At 45.6% G+C, this 23,770-nt stretch overlaps 1 protein-coding gene across 3 annotated transcripts in view; it reads right to left on the bottom strand.

Annotated features, from left to right (window-relative positions):
• Positions 1–4,500: 4,500 nt before the first annotated feature.
• The window catches only part of ELF5 (E74 like ETS transcription factor 5), a 31,924-nt gene continuing 12,654 nt past the window's right edge, over positions 4,501–23,770 (bottom strand). For 2 of the 3 annotated variants that reach the window (XM_037841228.1, XM_037841226.1), the window contains exons 3-7: positions 18,007–18,240; positions 15,094–15,144; positions 7,577–7,645; positions 6,294–6,489; positions 4,501–5,834 (exon numbers count right to left, since the gene is read on the bottom strand). In XM_037841228.1, the coding sequence (XP_037697156.1) occupies positions 5,738–5,834; positions 6,294–6,489; positions 7,577–7,645; positions 15,094–15,144; positions 18,007–18,240 (647 nt within the window). In that variant the 3' untranslated portion in view covers positions 4,501–5,737. The remainder of the gene's footprint in view (positions 5,835–6,293; positions 6,490–7,576; positions 7,646–15,093; positions 15,145–18,006; positions 18,241–23,770) is intronic. The other variant, XM_037841229.1, reaches the window with a different exon arrangement.

The following is a 23,770-nucleotide window of genomic DNA, read 5'->3' as shown; positions in this document are numbered from 1 at the left end:
CTTTTGCTTAGTAACTAACCATCTCACAACTCAGTGGCTTAAAATAACATTCACTTAGATCACTCATGTGTCTGAGTCAGCTGGGGACTGGCTGATCTAGGCTGGGCTCAGCTGGGGCAGGTTGGCTGGTACAGCTCTACGTCATGTCTCTCATCCTCCTGGGACCCCCAGAAGGTGAAGGCTAATCCCTCAGTAGTGGCAGAGGTGCAGCAGCACAATACCAATTGCACACAGCCTTTCAAACATTTGTTGACAGCATACCCACCCATATTTCACTGGCTAAAGCAAGTCACATGGCTAAGCCCAAAGTCAAAGGGCAAGGAAGTACACTAACACCCTGGAGGTGGTGTGTGTGTGAATATATCTGAACAATAATCTACCATAGACTACCCCTTCCATCGTTTCTTTAATACTTGTAGAATGTTCAATCCATTGACCCAACCACATTTTCCCTGTTCATTGCCCTCATGTCCTTCCTTGCTCTCTAGATTTTATATGGCTCATGATAATTACTCCAAAACCCAACCTTGGTAAAATCTGCCTCTCATCTATTCAGTTGCTGCACTGGAGAAGATGAACATGGTTGGAGCAAAACACAGTCCTGCCGACTCTGCTCTATTCATTTTTGACCACAGCCCTCAGCAATGCCTGGAAATCCACTGTCTTTCCTTCCCCAGTACACTCTCCTACTTGCCTTTCCCTCTCCTTCTCAACTGCCTCTTATATCACCCAGAATAAGGCAACTGAAAACTTCTCTTTTCTACCACCTGAATCCTCCAGCTTGCCAGCATCAACATCCATGTGCTCTTTCCTTCCCACTGACAGATGAACTGTGCTCATATAAAGGCTAGCCCCCCAGTGTGCACCGACTTCCATCCCCTCCTGCCTACACCTGAATTATCCCTGCCCTCTCTTGCATCACCGGTTTCCCTTCTCTTCTGCATCATTCCTGCTAGCATGCAAAGCTGCTGTTATGAGTCTCATCAAATCCTCTCTTGACCTTGTAGCCCTCTCTGGGTGTGCCCACTTCATTCTGATCTCCTTTATTGAAAAACAGCTTAAAAGAGTTGTCTTTACTTGCTGTCCCCTTATCTTTTGTCATCTCTTGAACTCACTCCAATCAGACTGCCCTTGCCAAGGTCACAGATGACTTACACATTGCTAAAATCCAACATTCCATTTTCAGTCATTGTTTTACAAGGTCTCTTACTGGCATTTGATATAGTTGATTACTCATATTTTTTCTTTTATACAGCTTTATTGAGATATAATTCACATAATATACAATTCACCTATTAAAAGTGTACAACTCAGTAGTTTTTAGTGTACTCACAGAGTTATGCAATCATCCCAATTTTGGAACATTTTCATCACCCAAAAGAAACCCCGTATCCTTAGCAACCACTCCTCATTTCCCCTCCTGAATCCCCTAGATAAACACTCATCTATTTTCTGTCTCTCTAGATTTGCCTATTCTGGCATTTCATTTAAATGGAATCATATAATATGTGGTCCTTTGTGACTGGCTTCTTTCACTTAATGTTTTCAAGGTTCATCCATGTTGTAACATGTTATCAGTACTTCTTTTTTTATTGCCAAATAATAATTTCATTGTTTGAAGAGACCGTATTTTATTTATCCATCTGTTCCGGTTTGCTAATGCTGCCGTTAAGCAGAATACCAGAAATGGATTGGCTTTTTATAAAGGGGTTTTATTTGGTTACACAGTTACAGTTTTAAGGCCATAAAGTGTCCAAGGTAAGGCATCAACAATAGAGTACCTTCACTGGAGAATGGCCATTGGCGTCTGGAAAACCTCTGTTAGCTGGGAAGGCATGTGGCTGGCGTCTGCTTGCTTCCAGGTTGCGTTTCAAAATGGCTTTCTCCAAAATGTTGCTCTTGGGGTGTTTTGTCCTCTATTAGCTGCAGCTCTTCTTCAAAATATCACTCAGTTGCTCTGAGGACCTTCTGTTTGTCAGTTCATTTATATGGCTCCAGTGATCTAATTCAGGCCCACCCTGAATGGGTGGGGTAACACTTCCATGGAAATTATCCAATCAAAGTCATCACCCACAGTTGGGTGGGACATATCTCCATGGAAATATCCAATCAAAAGGTCACACCGAATAAAAAAGATTAATCAATCTGCCCCCACAAGATTGCATCAAAGATAATGGTGTTTTGGGGCCATAATACATCCAAACCAGCACACCATCCATCAGCTGATGGATGTTTGGGTTGTTTCCACTTTTCAGAAATGAGTAATGCTGCCATGAACATTCTTGTACATGTTTTTGTGTGGATGTTATATTTTCACTTCTCACATTTTCACCTTTGTAAAAGGCTTTTTCATTTACCTCCTGGCACAGCCCTCTCTAAAACTGACTCATGTTATTTGATAATCTATCCATTGCTCTTTAAAAGGAGGACTTGGCCTGTGCTTTTAGAAGCATTGTGAAGGGTCATATAGTTTGAGTTAAATTTCAGAATTTCAGTTAAAAAACACATTAATTTTGTTCTTTCCCTGGTGAAGGGGTATTACTCTGATATGTAAACTGTGTTAAGGAACTGGGTTTTAAGAATTCATCACTTGCTTTTCTGGGAGAAAACCAATAAGAAAGCTATTTGGGCCATTTCTTTGCCTCTCAGTTCATGCTATTGCTAAAGGGCAAAGGGTCAAATTCAGCTTTAAGCTGATGAAGCAAATTGAAGGCTTTAAAATCCCTGTCAGAGCTTTGAAATATGTTAAGGGTTAGGAGAGGTATACTCCAAAAATTCTGTATCCTTTTGAATTTATGAAATTTGTAAACAATCACATATTAATATACTGAAATAGTTTGCCATGGAAAGCTCTGTTGTGAATCCTTTTTACAAAGAAAAGATTTATTCCCTCGTTTGAGTGTTTGGTAGGTGAATCTTGCCTTGTCAATTGTTTTTATTTTTTGTCATTTTGTTTTGGTATTGATAAAGCGTGGTATTTTAAAAAGTCCCTCATATTTCCTGTCCTTTTATGTACTGTAATATGAAGCTACGTGTTTTAGTAAAACTCCCATTTTAAAGAGCTTAGTGGGTTGAATGGTGACCCCCCCCAAAAAAAAAAGATATGTCCACCCCCTAACCCGTGGAACCCGTGAGTAGGCTCATATTTGCAAAAAGGGTCTTTGCAAATGTAATTAAGTTAGGGATCTCAAGAGATCATCCTGGATCATCCAGGTGGGCCCTAAACCCAATGATGTGTCCCTTTAAGAAACAGAGGGGAGGAGGAGGAGCAGCCCCTGTGATGATGGAGCCAGAGAGTAGAGCTGAGCAGCCACAAGCCAAGGAAGGCCTGGAGTCACCAGAAGCTGGAAGGGGCAAGGAAGGACCCCCCTCCAGAATCTTCAGAGTTTGGTTCGGTAAACACCTTGATTTTGGATATCTGGCCTCCAAACTATGAGAAAACAACTTTCTGTAATTCATCACGGCAGCCCTAGGAAACAAATAAGACAAGGATGCAAGGTTAATGATCTGGCAACATGAAAACTTGCTGACAAGCAGAGGGATTGCTCATTTCTTGTTCTCTGAATTGCCCGATGCCCTGGGGATGGGGAGTGGAGTGAGGGGGAGCAGCATCTCTGGGCCACATGTCACCTGCGTCCAGCCCAGCCCACGCCACACCCTTCTCCACCTGCTCTGCCCCACCTCGGTCCCTGCCATTCCCCTGAGCATCTTGGTTCTGCTTCTCCTTCACTGCCGAGCTCTTTGCCTGAACACAACCAGTTTCCCTCCTGTCGGCTAATATCCATTTTCCTAGAAAATCTTTTCTTTGCAACCAGATTGTAGGTTTTGTAATCTACCTCATTAACATGGTACTTACCTCTCTGGATGGCCAGGACAGGGAGCCCAAATTCAAAATGTAAAGGCATTTTGGCTGTATGCGGGGGAAAAAAACCCAAAAACATAGTGCAAGTACAAAGTTGGATGGCAGTGGACAGGCTGCATGCCAGGAAGGCAGTAGAAAGTGGTGACCAGATACTTGTTCTAGCCAAAGGGGCAGCTTCTACTCATCTCCCAGAAATTATGCCACAAGTGACTGAAAAACTAGTGTTGACAGATCTTCTGAGTTTTAAAGAGAAACTGGAAATCTGGATTTTTAGGTAAATTTCCTGATTTTTAAATAAGACAACTAGTTCACAGCAAGAAACAAAACCTCAAAAAGAAAAACAGAACAAAAAAAACCGTGTGTACCAAGCAAAGCATATCTGTAGACCTTGCTGGCCCAGGGGCTCTATTTTGTGATGGGGACCTGTGTCTTATATGGAAAGGTGGCGGGTAGGACTACTCTGTGTATCTCTTGAATCTTTCGGAGCTCTTTAAGGATCTCCAATCCCCCAACTGCTTGGAAGTGGAAAGGTCATCAAAGCTTTTTACCAGTTCTCAATGATTTGCTGAGACTGCCCTGTTGAATTTAACAATACAGAGACAGCTGAGCATGTTAAATATTTTATTCACATTGTTTACAAACCATATCCACCTGGAAAACACATGAATTCAAAAATAGATTATTTTACAGCAATTCACATTATTTTAAGACAAGTCAGCCTTTGAAGTTAGACTCTAAGCCTGGGGGTCTTCAGCCTTCACCGCAGTTCAGGGCCTCTTCACTGGACTCTTCCTGCTCTGATGAGGTGGAGGTCATGGGGCAGTCCACCTGGTCACAGGTCATCAGTGACTCACGAACCAGTGACTCATGGGAAAATGTCAGTGCAGACTTTAACCCGTGAACATTTATTGGTGTAATTTCACTGTCACTATTTTTGTCAAGGAAGTATGTGTTTTAGAGCTTGAGTACCCATCCAGTTGGAAGACAAAAGAAAACAGACTTGCAATTTAATTGGCCATTACAGAGTTTGGGGACATTTCCAGTTATATAAAAGTTTAACATCTTGACCACTGACAGAATTAATGAATTATGATTTTATCATTTTGATGACGAATTATAGAATGAGCAGTGATTTTGAAACTGATGCAAGTGTCTGCTGGCTCTCTGCATATCTGAGGCCAGCCACCAGTTAGGAGAAGAGGAAGGATAAACTCAAGTAACAAATACGAACATGACAAATTTGAAGTGTCTAACTCTAGAAGGATGACCACAGTGTTTGGCTGAGGGGCCTGAAAGATGCGCTGGTTAAGAAATATTCTAACAAGCTAGACTAAATCCAATGAGTGTCCCAGCTTGATGGCTTAGCTCATTTATTAAGACAATTTTCTATGGAATCTGACTTTGACAATTTAAAATCTAAATTATGTATGCCTTACCTACATCTCACCCTCCTCTAGTATATTAGCTACAAACTAATCACTTTTTCTCCTTTGTGAGCTGCCACTTTTGAACCTTTGGGATTGAAGCATTGGATGAATTTCTAACAGCAGAATTGGACCTATATTTGAGCAACACCAATGATATTGGCTATTGTGGTTCTGCAAGTCGGCTAGGGAAATACGTTTTGATCAAGGTACTGGAAAAGTTCATCCTCTCCTCCTCTTAAAAAAAAAAATTCTTTAAGGGTTGCTACCAACACCCCAAGTAGCATTCTGCTCAACTCTGAATCCAAATGTAAGCTGAGATGTGAAGAAATTTTATCAGCACATTTGCAAGTTAAAAAAAACAAACAAACACAAAACTTTCAAATGTCTATTGCAATCTGATTGTTTTAAAAGACAGGCATCCATAAAATGAGCTTGACACAGGAGCAGATCATAGCTTGTCTTCTTGCCACCCGTGTGCATTTTTTCCAAATTTGTACACTAACCTTCGGTCAACCCGTTCCAAAATTCCTGTTTTATAGTAGTATCTGCAAAAGACAGTAGAAAGGAAATAGGGGGAAGGTTTGCACCCGGGGAAAACAACAGCACCATAAACACTCCCTGGCTGCCATTCCTCTCAGGTGACAAGGCCATTGCTGGGTTAGGCTGGTATTTTCACACCCTGTTATCAACTTACACTTAAACCTTTCCCAGACATCTTGAAGGCTGAACCTCACTGTACTCAGTTCGAGTACTCAGTTCAAGTGTTTTGTGTGTGGGTTTGTGAGGTGCCTGGATTCAGTGATCCCTAGGGGAACACTGCCAAGAGTGAAAAGGAGGGTGTGTCATTTTACCAACCATAATCCTGCCTGTAACTAAGAATGCAAGTTTTGTCTCATGACCTTTCGATTATCAAGTAAAAAGCTGCAAAAACAGTGTAATTTTGTAAGGCTGGCCATTTTATATAACTGCCTGAGGGCTCATGGTGTTTCAGGCTATTAACTTACCTCAGAGCTCTGCTCAATTTTTCATACGTCATTCTGTCATTTTTCTTCCTTTGTCCCCACATCTTTGCCAGCGCTTCTGATTTAACCACCCGAAAAATACCTTGTTCTCTATCTTCCCATTCCAGGATGCCACAGTTTTCTTCTGGAGATAGAAGCAGGTCTCGCACGAATTCCCAGAGATGAGAACTTTGGAGGCCTTTTGAGAAGGGAAGAAGGTTGGTTACTTAAAATCTTTTTATCTTTTTAAGAGAAGAGTTGTGCAACTTGTCATTAACCGGTGGAAACTGCTGCCTTGTGGGGATTTGGCCAAAGTTATCGCCAAACACTCTACTTGGAATCTCACAGAGCCATGAAATGTCTTTCCTTCATCAAAGCAGTTGTAAAACACACTGAAACACCAGATTTACATTGACTGGCAACATCATGGCTCACGGACCTTCCTTACTCCATGGAACTACGGAACTGACTCTTAAGGACTTGATGAAATGAGAGTCAAATGATCTTCTTACTTTTCTTTCTGACAGGTAGTCTGGCTGTACTAAGATTTTATAGCCACAACTGTCTGGACAGATAGATCCTACAATTATGTTTTTTGATGAAAAGCTGGTATTTCTCTTGTTCTGTTATACTGTGGTTAAAACTGGCTTTGGAGCCGGACTGCCTGGGCTTGGGTCCTGAATCTGCTCTTCCCAACCCTACAACCTTGACGAATTACTTAATCTTTCTAGGTGCCTCATCTGTACCTAGATGAGAGCACCCATTTCATAGGATAGGTGTGATGATTTAGTGATTTTATACATATCGAGTGATTAGAACCATGCCAGGCAGATAGGATGTGTTCTCAACATACACCAAATTTGTGAAATTGCTGGCCTGGCTTTATGCTGGATAGATTTGTCTTAGTGCTGGGAAAGGCTAGCAGAGTTGCCAGGTCGTGGTGTTTTCTTTACTACTATATCCTTTGAGTACTTGAGTGAGAAGGACCTGCAGTAGACTTTCAGACCCAAGAAAAATAAGCACTCATTCAGGAACGCAACATGGTTTGAAAATTAGTATCATACTATTTCCTCACTTAAATTAGTATCATACTATTTCCAAGTGAAAAGAAGTAAATTTGATTTTAATAATATTTATAAAAGTAACCATCTATTTTTTCTACTATCTTCCTTGGGAAATAACCGGTCCTACACAGATGTTTAGTTTCAAAGCTTATCAAAGGAGATTATTTGGTCCATGAACGGTTTTGAGAAGTTGGCAATGAAAAATGGCGTCTCTACACTTACTTGTTCGACTATGACTGTGACAGTCTTGACTTTTGATGCCATTTGTTTTCAAGCAACTGGAATCAGCATCTGAAATAGAATAGTTTACAGTGGTGGAAAGGATTTTAGAATCCACATTCTGGCTTCAAATCACAATAAAAAACCCTGAGCAAATATTACTCAAACACCTTTGCTGTGGGAAAGCACTGTGCTGGGCACTTCGGGGACAGTTAGCAGGTGGAGATGCACAGATGCTTAAGATGCAGTATTTGCCTTTAAAAAGCCTATGTCTTCAGTATCAGGGACTGACGGTGTGCTGGGTTCATTCACCATGTTCCCTGCTCACAAGGAATTTACAGACTAATGGGAAAGACAGGACACAGGTGAAGCAAGCAAATCACCCATGATTTTAAGTGTTATGAAGGAAACAAGGCATTAGATAGAGAATGAGGGTGGGGGAGAGGGCTGACTTTGGACAGGGAGCCAGGAAGGACCTCATTTACGCTAAGAGATAAACATGAGGAGGACTGGGTATGAGGAGGTGGGAAAGAGTGTTCAGGGTTGAAGGAGCAGCACATGCCAAGCCCCACCAGGTGAGAGGACACATGGAGCAGGTGAGCGGGCACCCGGGGGACGGCGGTAGGTGATGATGCTGGGAAGGGCTGCCGGCAGCTCAAGCAGGACCTTCCTCTTAGGCCCTGGCAAGGACTTGGGATTTTGCTGAAAGTGTAAAGGGAAGTCTTTGGAGTTTGACACGATCCACATTTTAAGAAGATTCCTCCAACTACTGTGTGGCAAACAGACTGGAAGGGACATAAGTAAAAACCAAAAGACCAGAACTTATAAATAGTAGAAAACAAGACATTTAGCTTAATCCTGAGTTAAATAATAACTTGGGTTGTAAATAACAATGTGAGAGGCCTCTACAAGCATTGTCCCATGGTAGTATATGATTTAAAGCAAAAAAAGAGAGGACCAGGTCTACCCCCTCCTGCCCCATGTTAAATCCCCATCCTCTTCGCTTATCCCCTCACTCACTTTGCTGACACACCAGCCTCCCGGTTCTTTCTGAAACACGCAGGCACATTCCACCTCAGGGTCTTTGCACTTGTGGTTCCCTTCGTCTTGGATGTCTGCTGGCTTCCCACCCTCATCTCACGTCTTTGCTCAAATCACCTTCTCAGGAATGCCCGAGTTGCAACTGCCAACAAGCACCCCTACCCGGTACTCCATGTCCATTTCCCTTTGTTTTTCTGCTGTAATGTTTATCACCTTTGAGCATATCATAAAATTTATTTATATACTTAGTTCACTGTCTGTCCTCACTATAGTGAAGTGATTGGTGTTTCCATCCATATTCCCCAGCATTAAGCACAGAGCCTGGCTTATAGTAGCTGCTCAATATGTATTGCTGGGATGAATAAAGGAATAAATGTGTTGTCAAAGGAAGGACTGGTGAGGACTGTGTGTCCTGTGCACTGCACTGCTGCCCAGGGTGACCCATCTCAGTGCAATTGGGCCACGTCTCTCCTGGGCTTACCATCCTGCAGTGGCTCCTCGCCGTCATGGCTGTGGCTGGCCATGTGAGTCAGACCTTCACTAACTGAGCCCACCCAGCTCTCCAGCCTTGTCTCTTGCTGCTCCACAGCTGCTTCCCTTCTCTTGGGCAAGATGGTCCCAATGGGACCAGTCTTCCCATTGGGGCTTGGCTTTCTCTGGCCTCAGGGCCCTTGCACAGACTTTCCTCACTCTCATTTCCACCCAGCCAACTCACTCTCTCACAAGGCCTCTTCAGGAAGCCTTCTCTGAAGCTACCATCTGAGCCAGAGCCCTTCTCTGCCCCATAGCTCCTGTAAAGAGTCCTCTTGCCTCTTTTCCTCCTGTACAGACAGCTGACAATCAGGGAACATTTACTAAAAGTCAAGTGCTTAAGTGCTTCGCATACACCAGCTCATTACAGGAACTCCCTATGTTAAGTTCTGTTACAGGATGAAACTGCAGCCCAGAATTTAAGAATTTCATACAAAGAGGTGGAGCCAGGACTTGAACCCAGAAAGGCCCCATCCCAAAGCTAATGTTCGTAATTACTACTCTACTGTGCCTTTCATAGTAGGTGTTCAATAGATATTTAACAAGTGAATGAATAATATTATTACTAGCTAAGATTTATTGAGCATTTACATTGCAAGGCACACACTCAATCTCACCCACCCTTATGATGTACGTTTATTAGTATGCCCATTTTACATATAAGAAAACTGAGGTCTAGCGAGGTTAGGTCATTCATGCATTTGTTCGTAATTGTTTATTGAGCCACAGTATGCTGCACTGTGCTGGGTACTGGAGATACAGCAGGAAACAAAACCAAGTCTCTACTCTCAGGGACTTACATCCAAGCAGGTAGGAACATTCAGTTAACAAATACGTAATAGTGCAGCTGGTGATAAGTGCTGTGGAGAATAGAACACGGTGGGAGGAGACAGACTGATGCTGCAGGGGGTAGTGAAGGTGCTGTTTTTAAATAGCACCAACAGGGACGGCCTTTCTGATAAAGCGATACCCGAAGCAGGAAAGGAGCCTGGGGAAGGTGTGCGGAAAGCCCGTTCAGATCACATGCCTGGCCGATGGTGGAGATGAAATCTGCTTCCAGTCATCCTGAACTCAGTGCCTTCAACACTAATAACACAGTGCATGGCCCACTGGGATGTACGATTATCTGAATGCATTCCTTTGAATTCCGGGGTCCTTAGGCTGCTTCTCGGCCCTTTCATATGTTACAATCAGGAACTGCACTGACTTGGAAAAACAGGCCTGTGCAGGCAGGGAGGTGTGTGCAACCACAAATGAATGGCCAGGTGAAATCAACTGAAAGCGGAGGTTGGCCCCAGGTGGAGAGAGGTGACCCCAGATAAGAAGGGCTGACAGTGGCTGATCATGATCAAGTATTTTGCCCTTTTGTCTGATTGAATGCCACGCTACACTGCATCACCTGCAGAGCCAACCTTTCTTTTTTTTAACCTTTTAAGACTAGAGAAAACAAATGGAGTCAGAAAGATAAACAAAGGTGAATGATTAACTGCAAACAGACAATAAACTTTCACTGAAATGCTAAAAGGGAATGAAGCAGGAGGAAAAAAAGACTGCCTTTTAATTTTTATAATTTCCTCCATGTGTCTTGGATGAGGGGTATTTGGCTTGGTAAGGATGAGCACAGGATAGAGGTTGGTGGGAGGTACGGTTAAGGGACAGTGGGAGTTTCTCGTTGTGGGTCGTGTTTTGGATCTGTTCCTGGTTTGTGCGGTGGCGTTTTGAAAGTACTTCAGAGGGTGAACAGATTCTGGTCTCACTTGGTTGGTAGTGGCGGTGGCAGGGGAGGGCAGAAGGGAACTGAAGTCATCACATCTTCGGCACCAATGTTGAGGCAAAACCTCTGCCAAGGCTGGCTGGAGACCACAAGCAGCAACCTGAAACCCAAGCCTGTGGTGCGTCTCTGGGGACTGCCTTCTCCCTGTCTCACAAACTGTTCCTCACCTCAGATGTGTCCCTGCAGCTAGGCCAGGCCTGGGGTGGAACGAGTGCGGTCATACTCCCAGGCTCTCTGTGGCCTGTGTGATTTGGAGAGGTCTGGTTGGCCTCCAGAACAAAGCCTTTTAAAACGTGGCCAAAGGATATATTCTCAATTGTTGATGGAAAACATGATCAACTGTCCTCTGGAAGCTGGGTTGGAGGCCTGGTTGGCAGGCTTTCCAAAACAAGCTCACAATGTCACCATCCTGGCACCGGTGGCCCAGTCACAGAGCCTGCACGTCCAGGCCAGGATGGCGCAGAGAAGCTCCGAGGCTCACGAGTATGAAGGGGCCCAGGAGGGAATCCAGGACTGCAGCCTTTGTTTGCAGTCTTGGTCTCCACTGGCATTTCTGTGGTGCAGGTGGGTGTGGAGGGTGGGGATGGGGGATGGATGAAGAGAAGAGAAGTGGAAAGGGGCTGGGTTGCTTCATTTGGGCCAGTTCTGACAGTTTCATAGCTATCTGGACCTGGGCACCATCAGCAGGTAGTAAGTTGCACATCATCCTGATCTCTGAATCATTAGGGAGCCAGGTAAAGACCTAGAGGGGTCCCCAGGCCTCGGCTCTCACCTGAGTGGGCAGTAGAGTGGACGGAAGGATCTAAGAGTGTGTGTGTATATGTGTATGCATGCGTGTATATGTGTGTAGCACAATGTTTAAGAGAATAGTTTCTGAGAAAATGAATCCCATCTCTGCACCTACTCACAAGTTACTGTGCCCCTCTAAGCCTCAGTTTTCCTTAGGTGCAAATGGGGATAACGATACTACCTAATGGAGTCACGATGAGTATTAAATGATTTAATGTATGCACAGTACTTGGCACTGTGCCTGGAACATAGTAAATGCTTAATAAGTGGTAACGATAGTTATTAATTTCCATTAAAGACCAGATGGGAACATTGCTTGAAGCCCCAGGGTGCCACTTTGTCCGCTATTGCCAGGCCTTGGCCTCTGGCTGGTTTCTCATTTCTGGGTCAGGGAGGTGTCTGAGTTTGTGAAATATCATCTGCCTGACTTTGGGCCACAGGCACGGTGACCCCATGTCCTGGATTTTCGAGAATGAGCTCATGTATAATTTACCAGTCTGTCGTCTTTATACCCACTCTTGTGTCCACTGAACTACGCATTAGGGCTTCTATTTTGGAGAAGCATGGTCATCAGGTCTCTGGGAGAGCCAGAGACGGGCCTCAGGTGCCCACTGAGAAGGCCATGGGGTACCGGAGCCACTGGCAGTGGAAGCTGGGATATGGCAGAGCCTATGGGGCTGGCTTTCAGGTGGACTCATCACAGTCCTTAACCTTGAATTCAGTCTAGAAATTGTGCTGCTCTCAATTGCAGCAGTCAGGGCAGCGCCCACACCGGGGTGCCTGAGGCAGCTGCTGTCAGTAGAGGCTTGTCTGTGTGACTGCTTGCGTCAGAGATGCCAATTTCTACCTCTACCTACTTCTCTCCATCTCCTCCCCCTCACCTGGTCCAGGACGACATCATTACTCTCCTGAATAAGTAGCATCCTACCTAGAATCCCTTCTGATCCAGACAAAGCAGCCAGAGAGATCTTCTAAAAATGCAGACTGGATCTTATCATTTCCATTCTTATGGCCTTCCAGTGGCTTCCCTACACACTCAGAACGAAATGCAAACTCTGCTGCCCATAAACTGTGCAGGACCTGCCCTTGCCCTGCACCCACCCCTTCCCTCGGCGGATGCTGTGGATGCTTAACTTACACTGTCCCGCTCTCCGTAATGATGGAAATCTGAGTGGTCCAATATGGTAGCCACTAACCACATGTGGCTCCTTGAAATGTGGCTAGTGTGACTGAAGAACTGAATTTTAATTTTATTTAATTTTATTTAATTTAAATACCCACACGTGGCTAGTGGCTACTGTATCGGACACTGCAGCTCTAGACCCTCTGGCCTTTTGGTTCTTGCTCAAAGACCCAAGGTTCCTGCCACAGGTCCCTCTGCATCGGTCATTCCTTGTCAACTTTTCTTCCGTTTCTTTTCCTGGCTAATATCTGCTCATGCTTTAGGCCTGACTGAAATATCTCTTCCTCCAAGAGGTCTTCCCTGGTTCCCCAATTAAATTGTGATCTTTCCTCCATTACACACAAAGCCCTTTTCCTTTACAATATTATCATGATTTAAATTTACATATTTATTATAGTGATTATTTGTTTAATGTTTCTCTCCCCCTCTTGCTCCATGACAGCAGGATCTAAGTTGTCTCATCACTGCAGCCACCAGGCCTAGCTCTGGGTCTGGCACATAGCAGGTGTTCAATAAATGCTTGCTGAATGAATGAATGAATAGGGAAAAAAAGAAATTGATGAGGGGAGCAGGCTTTGGATTCAGACACACCTGGGCCATCTGCCACCTTCTAACCATGTCACCTTTATCTTTAAGCTTTATTTCCTACACTTGTAAAAGAGGTACGGGCTGGTACTTGTCTCATAATGTTATTGGGAGGGTTACTTTAGACAATGTCCATAAAGATTTTAGCATAGAGTCTGGCTCATAGCACTCAATAAATGCTACCTTCTGTTAATAATATTATTATTATGTTGTTGTTGTTACTATTATGGCACTGAATCTACTTGTAGCTAGTTATATATCTACTTGTAGCTAGTTATATATATAACACCTATTCTAAAGAACTTAAGGGACAGAACATCTCTTCCTAGTTCGTTGTCTTCCTTCTGCCACGAGGAAGGCAGGCTGGTGGGTTACCCCATTTATAGGAGGTGAAGACACTGACACCTGGAGAAAAGGTTGCTCAGGTCAAACTCACCACTGCTTAGAGACAAAAGCAAATGCTACGCCTCAGCCATCCCCGCTGGGGATCAAGCCTGTGGACACAGATGCAGTAATGGCTCCTTTCTTCCAGGGGCTTTGCCTGGGTTGGCCTGGATGGTGAAAGCTGGGGTTCGCATCCCCCAGGCTGTGGCCTATGCAGCAGAAGGGATTTCACTAGAGGCAGGAAACAGTGTGGAAGCTTTGCTGACATGTGGGAGGAGATGCTATGCCCCGTGGGCCGGCTGGTAAGAAACCTCACAGAAGGCAAAGCAGCTTGTGGAGGGGCAGCTGGGGTCTGCAGGGCAGGGTGCACCTGTTTAAATCCGCAGGATGTGATTCATGGACCTGACTATTCCTGTGCTAAAACTCCAGGCAATAAAACCTTTGTTAACTACAAGCCCCCAAACCCGAATCCTCGGTTGACTGATTGGGACTTTAAAGAAAGCAAAGAGAAACCATAAGGAACAATCCCTCTGTCCCTGCCACCAGGCTTCCATGTCTCAGAAGCCTTGGAGATCACCACATGCCCTGCCCTCTCTTTGCAGATGAATGAACTAAGTCCTTGGAGGGAAGATGCTTGCCCAGGACCTATGTCCTCCTGGCCCCCAGGTCAGGGCCCATGCATGGGACCTCAAAACAATTAACAACAATAATAATCTTTAAAAAATAAAAACTACGAAGCTCCCTTTCCTAAACCACCTCCATCGACAGAAATGAAACAGTGAAGGTTAATATTCAGAATCACACCATTTGAGATCCTTGATCCCCTTAGAATTATAAACCTGCTTGGTGAGCTCAGACTTTTCACAAATATTATCAACCACAAGGCCTCTGACCTTTGGTAATTTTTATTGTTGCTAATAGCTGGCAGTTGGGGGAGAATCTACATTGTCAGCACATGCCAGCAACTTTGGATGCATTGTTTCTTACCGCAACCTGGCAAGGGTCACCCCATTTTGTATAAAGGGAAACTGAGTCATGGAAAGCCAGGGTGTGTCCTCAGACCTGTTGGATTCCAAAGCCCCTTCCTCGCTCTTTCCATCACATGTATCTGTGCTGTCTTCTCCAAGTCTGTGATTGTTTAGTTGTTCACCCTTTAGTGTGGTCCTAAAAGAATGATCAAGCCCACCCTCCCCACACAGCCTCAATGTAGCGCTGGGAAGTTTGGTTACTTACAGTCTTTGATGGCAGCCTTGGTCTCTTCAGTGTCATTAAAAAAGGAGAAACCTAGAAAGAGAAAGAAATCCACCAGCCATGCCGTGCAGTCCTGGTTTCCTCTGCTAGGCTGAGAGAGAATGTTTTGGGGAGAAGGGGAGTGCCTGCCCCACTGAGGGGTAGCCTCATTTCAGAAGGAACGTTGGAGAACACTGGCCCCTTACAGGGCTGCCCTGAAGTCACACCCGAGAGGTGACAATCTCCTCATTTTCAAAGGCCACCTGGAGAGAGAACCTGGGGCTGGGCATCCACAGCCTCTGTGGTTTCTTTGAGTGGACACTGGGGAGTGAGGCTGGGCCTGGGACCCAAAAGGGCTGGCTTCTAGCTGCGGCCTTGGCCTGGTCACTCAGTCTCTGAGACAAAATGACCGCTAAGCTCTCCTTCAGCTCTAAGAGTCTGTGATTTGCATGCTTACTATGTGCTGACCACAGGGGAAAATGGACCTAAGAGGCCACCAGGAGTGCACAGCCCTATATGAACGCCGAGTTTTGTAAGGAGCTGGAGGACCGTGTCAGGGCCTTGTCTCCTCACCTGCAGAACGGAGTGGGCTGGGGTTGAACTAGGAGTTTCAGATCATGTGTCCCTGGTGGCATGAGCCAAAGGACACCTATTTCCTACCTTGCTATTCAATGTGGGTCTAATTTCTATCTGCTAAGGAGGAGGCAACAGGGGACATTTGTGAGGGTTTGCCATTTTCTGGTGGGTTCTGGTCAGCCATAGCACCCCAGTTCACTATGTCCCAGGGCTGACAGAGAACAGGGTGGGGCATGGAGGAAGGATATGCCTCTCTCCCCCACTGTGGACGCTGCTGAGTGCCCTCTGCCCCAACTGCTGACCTCTCCGTCCAGCTACCAGGGTCCCCACATTTCCAGCCCTTAAAAGCTACTGTACCAGACCAGCATGCCGGGCCCTAGAATTCCTTCTGGCTTTCCCTGTCTACACATATGTGTTTTGTGTCCGGTTCTGTCAGAGCCCTCATCGGTGGGCAATAGAAGGCCTAGACTAGGTAATTTATTGTCCAAACAGAGACTCTTTTGTGAGTGTCCCAGGTGAAAACAGAATGTGTCTTGGGCAAATTGGGATGCATTGTAACTTTGGGCCCATTCTTGGGGAACCAGGTGGAGCAGGAGAGTGGAGTAGACAGTTTTACTGCTTAAAACCGTGTCCCCTTGGGCCTGAAGTTTCACCATTGGAGGAGGCACTGTGGCTCCACAGGGTTCTTAGAATAAGAAGAGACAACCTATGGCTATTAGAAAGCAGCTGGCTTTAAGCTTAGTCTTGCACAGAGCTCTGAAGCAACAGGACCAATTTTTTTTTTTTATGTAACAATTGCCTAGAAGGGAGGTGCCCATGGTGGGAGACCACAGCACGGGGGCTGCTAGCGGCCTGGAGACAAACCCTGCTGACTGACCATTTGGCCAAGGCTGGTGATGCCAAGCTGCACTGCTCCCTTCCCACAGCCCTGGGATTCTACCATAAGGTCATTCCCTTGGGAGGGCTGGGAATGGGGCCCCAAGCTCTGTCTCCCTGAGCTACCCCCTTTCAAGGGAGTGTAAGCCCACGCCACTGCTTCCAGCTCCTGACAGGTCACTGTCACCACACGCAATCAAGCACTGACCATGCAGCAATGGAAGGCAGGCCTGTTTGTCCTTTCTCCACTCACAGAGGTTGTGGCTTCCGGGGCCCAAACTGAGCAGAACCTGAGGGCCACCATCCTTAGCTTTCATACCTCAGGCACTAGTGAGGAGGCAGCATCAAGTGAGAGGAGAGAGAATCAGAGACTGGAAAGGTCCAGTGGTTTTCCCAGCCCACACCAGGAGTCCCCTCCACAGCGTCCCCATGACGCAGGGGGCCATTTAGACTCTCCACGGGCAGGGAATGTCCTACCTCCTGTGTCTTCTGAAGCAGCCCTTCCAAGCGAAGATGCTAACTGTTAGGAAGTTCTTAAAAGTGAGCTGAGATTTTTTTTTTTTTTTAAATTTCTGTCTTTTGTTTATATTATTGATGATGAAAACAGCGGCCATTTGCATTTGTGTGCTTACGCCGCGTCAGGGACTATTTCACTGAACCCGCTCAGGAAGCCTAGGGAGGCGCGGACGGGTATGCACAGAGGTCAAAGCAGAGGAGATCCGACCAGGGAAGCCAGCTCTTACGGGCAGGACGTGTTGGATCCAGCGTCTGAAATGCAGGTATTTCTGATCTCAAAGCCCCTGCGCCGTACACACTTTCAGTGAATCACGTCTGTCTGCTCTGGCACCTTGCGTAAGTCACTTAACCGCCTGGGGGACCTCCTTTATCTGTAGTGTCGGGACACAGAATCCGCTGTTCCCAGAGATCTTTCCTGGGTCTAAAAACTTGTTCATCAACATTCTGCTTTTGCAGAACATGTTGAAAAGCTAAAGCTACTGTTGCCACCCACTTCCAACCCATTTGATCCTTGACCACATTAGGAATTTGATAAAATGAAATGCCGATTAGGAGGAATCTTCTGGAAAAGGGGAGGCATAGGGACTGGTTAACCACCCTTGTGCTGACAAAGGGTCAAGCACAAATCTCTTTTGTCCACGTCTATTGGTTGCAAATCTTTATGAAATGTATTATTTTGTTATTAACAGCCCAGTTCCTGGGCAGTCCCTGAGATGTGTTTTTATTTTTTCCTTTTCTTTAAAAAAATGTACTCAACTTTCATTCTTGTTACTTACTCCCTTTTACCTAAAATGTCCCTATTCCAGCATATCAGAGCTTACTGAGAGGTTCTTGGGTAACATAGAGAATCCGCTGTGTGCATCACAGGATAAGAAAGGACCCACTAGGGAGGGCATTTGGTCCCATCCCCACCCCGCCCCGCCTGGCCTCAGCTGGGTGTCCACCGACCTTGTGTGCGGATGTTCTGGAGGATGAAGTAGAGGTACTCCCCGCAGAGGCCGGCCGCCTCGACGAACTCCTCCTGCGTCATGCTGCACAGCTGCAGGCCACTGATGTTGAAGTGGCAGAAGGAGATGCAGTTGGCGTCCAGCTTGTACTGGTCACAGCAGAACTGGAGCCATTCCCAGACGTGGCGCTTGGTCCAGTACTCAGGGTGGACAGACGTCCAGTAGGAGTCGCAGGCTGCACCAAGGGGAGAGGGGTGGGAGTGGGTGGGGGTGATGGCCCCTGAGGAAGCCCTTGGGCGACCCCTCTGAAGGGGGCACTGGCTACGTTAAGATTCCCGCCCCCTCAGGATCCCTTGTCCAGTGAGCTGCAAGGGCCTCCTGCCTTGGCGGGTTCTGTAGGGGCCCAGGTCACCTTCTATTCCGCAGAGAACACCAGAGGGGCGGCCTCCCACGATGGACATAGGGGAGCGGGAAGGAAGGAGAGGGGCAAAAAAACAGTCATGACTTGGGTGTGCCCAGGCCTGGCTCTGATGATTAGAAGGAGGGGAGTCAGTGGAGAAGGAAAGACAAACCCCTTTGTTTATTCAGTTTTAGGCCTCTTTCCATTTGGATGAGGTCCTCAAACATTTAAGCCTGTTTCCTCATTTGTAAAATGGGGATAACATGTTCAATTCACAGGGCTGTTGTGGAGTTTGGGGCTAATGTGTGTGGACTGCGTGGCACATAGAAAACAATCAATTATCAGTAGTTATTAAATGCCTGCTGTGTGCCAGGCACCATTTGAAGCCTGTTTGAATCCCTCTGCTCTTATGGAAAGCTGCCCAACACTGGCCATTGGTTTGTTCACAGCCTTCCGCCATCTTGTGCCAAGGCCCAGAGTCTGGAAGATCTTGGATCACCAAAGCATGCTCCTCTGGGGGAAGAAGGGAAGGGGCTGGTTGTATCATTGTTGCTGGTTTTCTGAGAAATTTCTCCCTTTGAGGCCAGCACCCTTTCACTTCTAAAGAGGGACTCTGTATACACTCAGAGGTGGGTACCATCCTGTCTGAGAACTGGGAAGTGACTCTGCCTGGCCTAGGGGTATAGATTGGCCTGTCCCAATGCAGGAGAAACAGAAAGGTGGCAGACACAGGGTATGGAAAGGGTGAGGGGCCAGGTACTTGGTCAGGCTCTTTGACATAAATAATTCTTGCAACCACCATGGCATTTACACATCCATTCATTCAACCACTCATTCAATAAATGAGGACTTTAGCTTCCTCCTTTGTAAAATGGGATAATGATAGCACCTATATCATAGAGTTGTTCTGTGGATTAAATGAGAAGTATATACTTAAGACAGAGCCTGGAAGATTTTAATGCCATTGTTAACATTATTGAACACCTACGATGTGTGAAGCAACAAATTTGGTGCTAAGGATTTATGGTGACCAAGGCAGATTTGGTCCCTGACCCCCAGGCAGTGATAGATGAGGAACCAGAGGGTCATGGAGGACTTGCCCAAGATCCCACAGTCAGTGTGTGGTGGAGCAGGGATTTGAACGCCAGTTTGACCATGAAAGCCATTGCTCTTCCCATTCAATCACACTGGTCCTCAGAGGGTCAGCACAGAGAAGAGGTGAACATGGAGGCAGAGGTGGAGGCAGAAGGAGAGCTAGAGAGAATGAGAATCCCTAAGGAGAAAAGCAGAGAGGAGAGAGCACAGCATATGTGCCTATTAGGATGATTGGACAACAGAAAGGGTCACTCAAAAGTCTGACTCCATTCCTTTTTTACAACTGAGTACTATTACATTGACATTTTGACATATGCAACAACATGGATGAACCCTGAAGATGTCATGTTGAGTGAAATAAGCCAGACACAAAAGGACAAATATTGTATGACCTCACTGATGTGAAATAATTAGAATAAGCAAACATGTAAAGTCAGAGTCTAGGTTATCAGGGGAGGAGGTGGGGATAGGGAATAGAGAGTTAAGGCTTAAAATATACAAAGTTCCTATCTGGAACATTGGAAATGTTTTGGTAATGGATGGTGGTGATGGTTGCGCAGCATTGTGAATGTAATTAATAGCACTGGATTATATATCTGAATGTGGTTAAAAGGGGGAAATGTTAGGTTGTATGTATGGTAATAGAATAAAACAAAATCATGGAACAGTAGTACACAAATAGTGAACTCTAAGTTAAACCATGGAATACAGTTAATGGTACCAAATTATCAAAATGTGCTTTTATCAGTTGTAACAAATGTTTCACACCAATGCAAGGTGTTAATAATAGGGTGGTATATGGGAATCCTGTATTTAAAGCACGATTGTTCTGTAAACCCACAACATCTTTCTTACTAGTTCCCCTTTAAATGCTCTATTTGCTGTCACTGTCTCTAACAGAGACGTGGAGCTTCCAAGCCCAGCCAGGCAGGACCTGGATTCTCTGCTCTGCCAGGTGCTCTGGATCACTAAGCACCACAATGTGCCAGCCACAGTATATGTGCCCTTAGCTATGTCTTCTCAGTTTCTCAAATCCTCCCAACAGTTATCCAGTAGGATCAGACCATTTCACAAACCAGGCTCCCCCCAACACTCAGAGCCTTCCATAAATCTCTTTTCTAACCACGGAGTGGATTTAGGGGAGGAATAGATTTAGCAATGGATTCATTTTCATTTATTTTAAATTTTCAATTGGAATTCTATTTGTACATAGATCAAAAGGTCAATATTCTAACTGGCTGATTGGGGCCACTATTGTCTGTATCTTGGGTAAAAGGAGAGCAAGGGAGCAGATGAGACCAGATGTCTCTCTCCTTGCCACTGGCCACTGGCTGGAGCCTGTGCTCTGGGCCCATGGTGGCTGCTCTGTGACAAGCAGAGTCTCCTGGGAAAATAGGGCAGCCATTCCCATGCCCGATCTGTGGTTTCATCTACTCATTTCTGGCTTGAGTAAACCCAGGGGGCCTTTTGACTTTCCTGGAATTCTGATGAGAGGTGGTTATGGGCCTTGAAATTCTTCAGCCACTGGCCCCGAGTTGGACCCTGACTGAGATGGCTATCCGGCAGGCTGCGGTTGGAGGGCACAGTTTATTCCTTTCCATGGAAAGGTTTTGCCAAGTTTCCGTTCCCCTCCCCTCTCCACTTCTACCCCCTCACTATTTTCTTTGGCATTTGAAGAGGGCCATATTGTTTCTGGAAGCCAGCAGGACCTTAAGGATTCAGAGAAATGCCCGGGTGGGGAGTGGGCACTGACACTGGGAAGGTGTTGCTGGCACAGAATCCCTTCTCCTCACTCTCTCCTTTGAAGCTTGGCACAGAGCAGGCTTTGTGTGCAGCTCCGGGCCCTGGAGGGAAGCCGGGAGCCAGAGCCAAGTGGTGGCACACTCTATTCCTCAGAAAGCCTTTCCCACAGGCCCCAGAGCTGAAAACAAAATGGTTGCTTCCAGCAACAAGGAGGATGAAGAAAGCCAGCCTCCATGGGGTGCTTCTCAGTTGTGGTGTATTTCTGTGGCCCTATCTGTTTTTGTGCCTCACAACAACCTCACTAAGAGGAAGGCTGAAAAGATGAGGCCTATCTCACCCAGCTCCTTCTCACCTCTCCACTCTCCCTGTTATGCCTAAATTCCTGCCATGTTGGCCATCCCTCAGGATTTCTTCCTGTCTCAGAGCCTTTTAATAGGGGCTTCCTTTGCCTACAATGTGAATTCCCATCTGCCTTCTCCTAAGTACTTCCTGCTCATCCTCAATATCACAGTTCACTTACCCATTCTCAGAGAGTAGGCCCCTTCCCAAATCCCCCTTAGGGTCTGCTTAAGGCCAGGAAAGATTCATGGCTGCCTCTCTCCCTGGACCGTGAGCAACCCTGAGGTTTGCCCAGCTCAGTTTCACTCAACCTGAATCAGGAGTGCTTGGAACTAAGCCTAGCACTTCGTAGGTGCTCTGTGAGGGTGACTGACCAAATGACTGATGATTACAGTCTCCGGAAATGGAGGTTCTGAGAGGTTATGTAACAACACTAAGGTCACACAGCTAGGCAGTAAGGGAGTTAGGCCCCAAACCAACTCTTCTGTCTTTGAATGTGGGATCTTTGCATCACATTGTGCTTTACCCTTCTTGGTTGAGGAGGACCCAGTGGGCAGACATCTCTAAGACTGACTACAACAAGATTTGGGTGAAGGCAGAGGGAGATATCTATCTACATATTTATATCTATATTTGTATCTGTATCTATGTCTGTCTATTGACATTCATACGTATATGTGTGTGTGTGTGTGTGTGTGTGTATTTTTTTTTTTCTAGGTTTGAGAAATCAGAAAGAGGCTGGAGAGACCAACAATGACAGTGTTTGCAACCCCAGTGAAAGACATGAAGAAGACTCTTAGCTACTTGGAAGAGATGAACTCTGGGCAAATAGAAGAAGGGGTAATAAGCCCACAGAATAGATTATCTTTAACAGGATATATCTCTGGATATGTAAAGTATCTCCCTTAATACATCTACCATTCATAAAATAATCTAAACTTTTTTGGGAAGCTGAGCTACGAGGTCCTTTTGCAAACCAATGGAGTACAGCATCCCATGCCTGTAGGCTCAGTCCATACATTTGTAGGCCACTATTAAGCAGCAGACTTTGCCAGCTACTTTGAAGTCTGAAGTAGGTCAGGACACCGGTTCTAAGGGCCAGCTGCGTGGAGAAGAGTTGAGGAGCTGGAGGGAGTTTTCGGCAATTCTCATGGAATTCTCATGGGTGAGGCTGTCAGCTGGGATGTACTTAAATTCAGAAGGAGGGATTTAGCCTTTAGAGCTGGGCTGGTGCACTTCTGTGCTCACTGGGCTGGTGGGTGGCATTCATGCCGAGGTGGCCCCTGAGGGGGAAGCTGGGGCCTGGAAAGCTCATGCTGAAGTGGACGGTTGCTGCCCAATTCCTATTGACCGTTGCCATGCAGGGTGTTCGACCCTTGGTTGAAAGGCCCAGATTGTTACGTGAAATCTCCTGATTTTGATTTTTAAGTGCTGGCAACTTAAGTAATTAAAAACAAAATAAAACAAAACTCTGAGGCCCAATCAAAAACTCCTGGCAGGTACTTTATAATGCAGCATCCCACATGCTTTTGGACAGTCGTCTCTTTCGAGATTATTGCTTAGAGTGGACATGCTAAGACTTTTTATTGTTTTTAGTTGAATATTATTTTCTTCAAATTAAAACTTATCCAGAAAAAAAGCAGAGCTGCTTTGCTGGGAGTGGAGGTGAAGGTACTAAATGTCTTCCCCTCCTTAGCTCCAGAAGGCATCTTGAAAATCCCTGTTCTGGATCTTGAAATGAGGGTATATTTTGGATTCTCCCCCAAAGTTGAAAGAATGTGTGGTCTCACACTTAGTAGTCCTGCTTTCTTGGGACTCATCAGCAAAATGGGAAGAATAGGAGCTACCTCGTTGTGCTATTAAAAGGATTAAGTGGATTAATCTTCCTAAAATTCTTCAAATAGGGCGAGACCTGTAGGAGGTGCTCATTAAATACCATCCATCTATACTCGTTAAGATTGCATCGACCTGCCGGGCATCCTACACCACCACTTTAATTGCATTCCTCAAATACTTCTAATATGTTCTTTTTGTGTGTGTGGGCCAGCAGCTTTGTTCCTTTCCAGGGCTTTGGGTTTATTTTATTTAAGAAAAATGAGGAAATTGTATTGGAAACCAGGTAAAATTGTCCTCGTGTTGCCAGCATGCCTTAGGTGGCCAGTGCTGTTCTCTGTAGTTCACCCGGTGG

Source organism: Choloepus didactylus, chromosome 6, assembly GCF_015220235.1.
Source record: "Choloepus didactylus isolate mChoDid1 chromosome 6, mChoDid1.pri, whole genome shotgun sequence".
Lineage (NCBI taxonomy): Eukaryota > Metazoa > Chordata > Mammalia > Pilosa > Megalonychidae > Choloepus > Choloepus didactylus.
This window is presented reverse-complemented; position numbering and strand designations above follow the sequence as displayed.